Raw genomic sequence first — 7,737 nt, forward strand, 5'->3', positions numbered from 1 at the left:
CTATAGACAATGGCAGAGGCATTGCGGATCTGTGGATCCAAACTGTGGATCTGCTAACCAGAGGAAAGGGCAATCTGTGCCCCTCATTCCCACCCCCCCCCCCCACACACACACACATACATTTATAGGGTTCTTCCCATTGATGCCTAGAATGTTTCCTGATATTTTGGAATTGATCAGATACACCATTCAAAAGTTACCATGGTACAGACAGACAGACACAGAGAGAAATTCCAGCAACTTGAGCATTAGGCCTTTGAAAATTCAGCCAATTATTCTAAGATCATACAAACTATTTTACAGATTTGTTGTTGGTATATTTAGCTGTCCGTTTATCTTAAGAACTTAAGAACCTGACTGTGCCTTTAAGACACAGGCCAGGACTAAGTGATGCAGAGCATCCTGTCTCCTGAGGAAGCTCCAGAGGAGATGGTCTCTCAGGAGACACAGTCCCTGCCAAAGCTATGTAGTACACAAAAGGAATGTGCAAGCTGTGCTATCACTCTTTGTTCTGTGTTTGTACAGCACCTAGCACAATGGGGTCCTGGTCCATGATTGGAGCTCACTGGCACTCCAGTAATACTATTACTACCAATAATAATTCATTTGGATGCAGTCTACAGGCGTTGAGTTTTACTTTTCCCCAGGAGGTGTTCCATCCCAGCTCTGGCACAAGGCCCTGCCCCACTCTACCCCCAGCCCCCACCAAGACTCTACCCTCGCTTCACCTCTTCCCACCCCCACTTTTCCCCCTCTTTCAAGGTCCCGCTCTGGCTCTCCCAAGGTCCTACCTCTTCCCACCCACCACCGCTCCGCTCCACCCCCTCCCTGAGACCGCCACTCGCTGCTCTCCGCCCTCCCTCAAGCCCCTCCCTGAGCTGCCAAACAGCTGTGGCTGGGTAGGTGCTGAGCACCTACGTTTTTGTTTTTTTCCCCATGAGTGCTCCAGCCACAGAGTCAGCGCCTATGATGCAGACTGCTCCTCGACCAGTTCCTGCCTTTCCCTGGGCAGAGGGGCTGTGATTATCCCTGGCCCTTGCATGGGGTGTACCGAGGTTGGGGTTAACGAAGACTTTGTGAGTTACCCCCCACCACCACAGAATAACATTCATGAGGGGTAGGCACACCCTTGCCATGTTTTAAGAGATTTTACAAAACACATGGCAATAGGAGAGGTTATTACATAAAGTTTCAGTTCCAACAGTGATTGGCTTTGTTTAGATTGAAGCACTTCAGCTCAATTTTTCTTCTTCCCCCCACCCCCCTCACTTGCTCCTGGAAAAAGCGGGACAGAATTGACAAGGGGAGGAGAAGGAAAACGAACACATGTTTTTCTTTCCCAATTTTGTGAGAAAAACAGAAAATTTTAAACCAATCCAAAGAGGCCCTTTTCAACACAAAACATTTTTGTTGGGAAAAATTTGACCAGCTCTAATAGCCACCCCTTACATAGCCAGCTGTAAGTGGGTATAGGATGGGATCTTCCTTGAATAGCTGTGTAAGGGCTAATCACCAACAAGACCATTATTTTTGTTGAAAGAGTTCCTTTTAATAAATAGAAAGCCCATAGTAACAGAAGCAACGTCAGCCCCCACCTAAACCACTTAAAGGTGAAAAAAAAGATCATTTCATTATATGTTTTAATTTACCTTTTTGTTTGCAATGTTGTTGTAGCTGTGTTGGTCCCAGGATATTAGAGAAACAAGGTGGGTGAGGTAATATCTTTTATTGGACCAACTTCTGCTTGTGAAAGAGACAAGCTTTTGAGCTACACAGACCATTTCTTCGGGACTGCATAGCTTGAAAGCTTGTTGCTTTCACCAACAGAAATTGGTCCAACAGAAGATATTACCTCCTTGACCTCATCTCTTTTTAATTACCATTTTGTAAGAAATACATTTTGACCATTCGTTTTTATATTGTAACCCCCTCATTATATTTACCTTTGTCATTAAATCTTGCTGGTAAAATGGTATTTAGCTCAAAAAAATCTGCAAGAAAACTAACATTATAAGCCCCCATTTAAACTAGGAAAATGATCCATTGCCGATAATGACTGTCACCAACATGTTTTCTCCGACCATGCCAACTCTCCTCTTCAGCAGGTATTGAAAGTGCCTAGTTAATAATAGAGATTGGATAAAAATTCCTTCAACACCATCCTTGATAGTTATCATACTTTCCCTGTTGAAAATGTTTTTCTTTTGTTTCCTCACTCCCCCATCTACATTAAAACTAAACCATTTTCAGTGGCCAGGAGAACTCATTTCAGCTAGCCATTGTCAGCAGTGGGTTATTCTCCTAGCATGGAATGGGGCCTTAATGTTATATGCCTTTCAAACTTTTGCTGCAGAGCACTGGGACTGGGTGAGATCAGAGAATGGGAATGATTTGCTATAGGGAACTATTCACATTAGCAGAAAGGTGGACTACATGATTTAACAAGTCTTTTTTTCATTTTCTGACTTTATGATTTGTCTTTGATAATATAAACAAACTAGCGGAGAAGGAACAAAAAGAACGTTGAGGGCACAGCACATCCCTTGGCCCGTGCCACTTCCTGCAGCCCCCATTGGCCTGGAGCAGCGAACTACGGCCAGTGGGAGCCGCGATCAGCCGAACCTGTGGACACAGCAGGCAAACAAACTGGCCCGGCCCGTCAGGGGCTTTCCCTGAACAAGCAGTGGACCGGCTTTGAGAACCACTGGGTTAAGACAAGCAAATAAGGAAAATGAATTTAATTTAAAGCCTAAGTGAGACATGTGTATGTTACTAAACACAGTGGGCCAGATTCTGATTGCAGTAACAGTGATGTAAATCCAAAGTAACTCCATACTTTCACAAAAAGAAAAGGAGTACTTGTGGCACCTTAGAGACTAACAAATTTATTTAAGCATAAACTTATACTCCTTTTCTTTTTGCGGATACAGACTAACACGGTTGCTACTCTGAAACCTCCATACTTTCAGTGGAGTAATTTTATGTTGCCACAGGTGGAACCAAGATCAGAATTTGGCCCACTGAATTCTAGTTTTTATAGCAAATGCCTAGGGGGAAAATCAATCAACTGTCTGTGGTATACCAATAGTTCTTATGGCTTTGTAAAGAGTTTCCTGTGTTTAGAAGACTGAGTTCTGTTTCCCCCAGAATCCAACATATGTTAAATTTAACATTTTGCCACAGGCATTGGAAGTATCTGAACTACTCTGAACAATTAATTTTGAAATGTTTGCAACACATTATCTAAGGGCTTGTCTACATGGGAAAATTGACTGGAATAGTTATTGTGGAGTAATTTTTATGGTAATGAACAGTCATTTTTTCCAGAATAATTACTCTGTTTTAGAACCATACTAATTATTCCAGAATAAAGTGACTTTATTTCACAACAGAGTGTCCACAAAAGGAGCTATTGCAGAATAATTTATTGTGCAATAGCTATTCTGGTCAATTTCCCAATGTACACAAGCCCGTAGGTAAATGGTTCCCTTAACTATTCAATACAGACCTCATCCAAAGCCTGATAAAGTCAACAGAAAGACTTTACTGACTTCAGCGGTTATGGATAAGTCCCATAGTTCAACTATAAAGATTGCTGTAACTAAGGTATCTTATTTAATGTAACTGAAATGTGCAAAGTAATTTGGCTCTTTTATCCTATTTTTGACTCTCTAAAGAAATGTGTTAAAATGTAAAACAACAATGCTTTGGGAAAAAGTGGGGGTTGCTCATTTTGAAAACATAACACAGGTCAGCCTGACCTTTATTCAAAGACAGAGAATACTCATCTCACTTTGGAAACTAAAACTCTTCATTAATGGTTTAAAAGGCATATATTTTCATGGCTGTACATCCTATTCTGAAAACAAGTTTAATAAAAATTAAATGTCAGAACTTGAATATTTTATTATTGAATACAAAAATACTATCTATGTAAAAAGAATAAGTTAGTTTATTTACAGTACTTTACACTATTCTGCTCTAGGACTTCCTTAGTAATGGATTTATTTGTATACATGCCTTTATAACTTTGCACAAAGCATCTCCAGCAGCATGTCATCCATGTTCACTGTTCCAATGATGGGCCTAAAGAATAGTTCGGCAATTACGTTAGCATTAATGGATCTTAGCAAGGAAAGAACAACATTCAGCTTGGCAAATCTGGCCTGGTCCCCTCGATGTAGCAGTCTGACGTGTTCATTTAGAGCTTGCTGTGCTTCCCTCTGCAGTCCCTGGATATATTGTACACACTGCAGCCCTGGCAGATCTGAAAGAAAAACAGGAAACTAAATGTCCGTTTACAAAGTTTTTATCTATAAAACAACTCATGGAAGTTGGCCATCCTGCAGCATGCCAGCTAAATGGTAACTCATAAACATCAATATAAAGTTTCTTAGATGAGGAACAAGCCAAACATAATTACCTTTCTGCATTAAAATGATTCAGCTAGAGATATTATATCCAACTTGCACGTAGATATGCACAGATTTTAACAGTGCAATCCAAAATCTCACCGCGTTGCTGTTCTGGACATGCAGTGCTGCTCTTAGTTATGCAGTGCTGCTCTTAGTTATGCAACAACAAATTTAGATTGCAATGATTTTCCAATATTCATATTTTTTAAAAATATATAACTTGTAGGTGATAAAATATGGACGACCAGTATGGATTATTACCTTGATCTTCAAGGTGCCAAATATACCATGTAAATAGTAAAGATAACAATAAAAGGAACAAGTTTGCTAATAACTTGTTGACCACTAGGAAATGCTCTACTCATATTAATGTGTCCTGCTGACAGCTACATTGGAACAAGCTCCACATTGCAGATGATAAGCAAGTTAACTCCAAGTTGTGATAGGATGTTTGCTTTCTAACTAAACAAAATAGGGGAGTTGGAGTTGTTTTCAAGTTCAGTGCCTTTTCTTCTTGGTCTAAGTTTGACAATATTAATTAAAACATTCCAGTAGTATATCTGAGCACAACAAGCTGTTATATTTCAGGTAGGTTTTTAAAAATAAAAATCAACTGTTAACATATCTGACTTTATTGTGAGATTATATAAAAATATTGCTTTTTAAACAAACTATGCATACATATATACAAGCTTTCCTCATTTAATCTAACCAGATTCTGTTTCTAAATCTTGAGATGATAATTTTTTATTCTTTGAAAACCTTATCTAGCACACTTTGAGCCATTAATTTTTCTTAACTGCAGTTATGAATTACCACCTGATTATTTTAAGAAACCAAACCATAATGCTTACCGTATGGCTTGTGGTGCAGCTGTTGAATTTGCAAAGTTGCAAGTTCAGAAATAAAAATACAGTGACTATTACTATCACTAACCAACCTCCGTGGATTAATTTTTTGTAACAAAGAAAGTGGGCAGAAGGTGTAATCCTCAGAAGCAACTATTTAACACAAAATAAAAAGCACTCTAGCTAGTTGCTTAGTCGTCATGTATGAACTGTAACTGGAAAGATCCCTATCAAACGCCTCGACGAACAGGAAAGAGGAGAGATTTTTCTCATAGGATGAAAGAGAAATAAATGTATACTGCCCACCCCACGCGACATGTCATTTAGTACTAGTGGCTTTTAGACTCTAATTAAGCTGGACAAAGCGCTCTCCACCTGAAAAGGATCCCACAGCACCACCTCCTATTCTTCCCTTCTCTCCCCAACCACCGCAAAGGGCTTGTCTACACTTCAAATGCTGAAGCAGCACAGCTGCTTCAATGTAGACACTACCTGTGCGGACAGCAGGAGTTCCCCTGTTGCTGTAGTTAATCCACCTCCCTGAGATGCCCCAGCTAGGTCCACAGAAGAATCACAGGGACTTAGCTTGGTTTAACTATGCTGCTCAGAGGTGTGGATTGTTCACACCCTGGAGTGATGTAGTTAAACCAACCTAATTTTCCTAAAAAGAAAAGGAGGACTTGTGGCACCTTAGAGACTAACCAATTTATCTGAGCATAAGCTTTCATGAGCTACAGCTCACTTCATCGGATGTAGTCACAAAAGCTTATGCTCAAATAAATTGGTTAGTCTCTAAGGTGCCACAAGTCCTCCTTTTCTTTTTGCGAATACAGACTAACACGGCTGCTGCTCTGAAACCTAATTTTCCTAGTGTGTGGCCCAGGCCAGTTTTCCAATTGTTGGGAGGTTGGACCTATATGGGAAAATGATAGTCTGTCCGTCTTCTAGGGCTGCCACCTCTGAGATAGAAAAAACAAAAAACAAAAAACCCTAGCACCCCAGGCTGCTCTGAGCCCATGAAATGGGACAGCTGGCAGTGCCTACTGAGCATCCTTACAGATTTCCCTGGACAGCTTCCTCCTGGGCAAACCTGGCAAGGTGGCAACCCTCCCCTCCCCCCTTTCCTTCCCCCAGTGCATGTAACGCAAGCTCCCTTCAACAGGAAAAAAAAAAAAAAAAGCTCTAGCTTTCAAGTGTTTCCCCTTGTCAGCTCCTTCTGTCAACCTCCCTCCAGTCCCGCTCTCTTCTCCACCCCACTTGGCAAGGGATCAAACGGGGCAATGCCCAGGCGGTGCCCCTGAGAGGGGAATCCCCGTCCCGCAAGGCGCCGGCGGCAGCAGCCCCGGTTACTCACCCGGGTTGAAGAGCACAGTCCCCTTGAGGTAGGCGTACTCCTTGGTGCTGATGTCCAGGCTCCAGCACTTGGCCAGGAAGCCTTTGATGGCCTGGATCTCGCCGGCCGAGGGCAGCTGCGGGCTGCTGCTCGGCGGGGGCTGCTGCTGCTCCTGCCGCCGGCCGGTTAGTAGCCGCTGCAGCATGCTGGGCTCCGCCGTCTCCACCGTCTCGAAGTGCACCCGCTCCTGGGCCAGCCCCAGCACCAGCAGGGCAGCCCAGCAGCTGCGCACCAGCACCAGCTGCTCGTCCAGCGGCAGCTCCTGGAAGCAGGGCACGCTCTTGACGAAGCGCAGGGTCTTCACCAGCACGGCCGAGGCCGCCTTGCCCGCCACCTGCGGGCTGCGCAGGGCCACGCGCCGCCGCGAGCCGCACGAGCAGCCGGGCCCCGGAGCCTCCGGCGGCGGCGGCGGCAGCGGCGGCCCCGCCGCTGCCTCCTTCCGCTCCTCGCTCTTGAGGATGTTGTAGAGGATGCTGCTCTGCCTCCGGCGCTCCGTGCAGCAGCGGCAGCCGGCCACGCACGCCATGGCGCCGCGGGGGGTGGGGGAGGACAGGGGGGGTCCCCTCCTGCCTGCTGGGCTGAGCCAGACGGGGAGCTCCCGCTGCTTGTCCCTTAACTTATTTATACCGTGTGCGTGCGTGTGCAGCCGCGCTGTGGCTCAGCCGTGCCAGGGGGCAGACGCTCATTACTGGCTGAGAGAGAGAGCGAAAAAAATCCTCCTCCTGCTGCTGCTGCTGCTGCTGCTCTCGCTCGCCTCCTCAGCTGCAACTGCGGTGGCTAGAGGGAGCCTGAGAGCTGCTGGCTCCAGGTTGCCCCTGGCTTGAGGGCCATATTCATAGGAGATTAGGGTTGGAAGGGACCTCAGGAGGTGATCTAGTCCAGCCCCCTGCTCAAAGTGGGACCAATCCCCAACTACATCATCCCAGGGCTTTGTCAAGCGGGACCTTTAAAAACTTCTAAGGAAGGAGATTCCACCACCTCCCTAGGTAACACATTCCAGTGTTTTACCACCCTCCTAGTGAAAAAGTTTTTCCTAATATCCAACCTAAACCTCCCCCACTGCAACTTGAGACCATTACTC

General features: G+C 44.6%; 1 protein-coding gene across 1 annotated transcript; it reads right to left on the reverse strand.

The window, feature by feature from the left end:
• Nucleotides 1-3,956: 3,956 nt before the first annotated feature.
• On the reverse strand, nt 3,957-7,279 carry NR0B1 (nuclear receptor subfamily 0 group B member 1). The gene is made up of 2 exons (XM_073328279.2): nt 6,618-7,279; nt 3,957-4,267 (listed from the first exon to the last, which is right to left on the reverse strand). The coding sequence occupies exons 1-2, from the start codon at nt 7,180-7,182 to the stop codon at nt 4,023-4,025; spliced, it is 810 nt and encodes a 269-aa protein (XP_073184380.1). The 5' UTR covers nt 7,183-7,279; the 3' UTR covers nt 3,957-4,022.
• Nucleotides 7,280-7,737: the final 458 nt, after the last annotated feature.

Source organism: Lepidochelys kempii, chromosome 1 (genome assembly GCF_965140285.1).
Source record: "Lepidochelys kempii isolate rLepKem1 chromosome 1, rLepKem1.hap1, whole genome shotgun sequence".
In the NCBI taxonomy this organism is placed as follows: Eukaryota; Metazoa; Chordata; order Testudines; family Cheloniidae; genus Lepidochelys; species Lepidochelys kempii.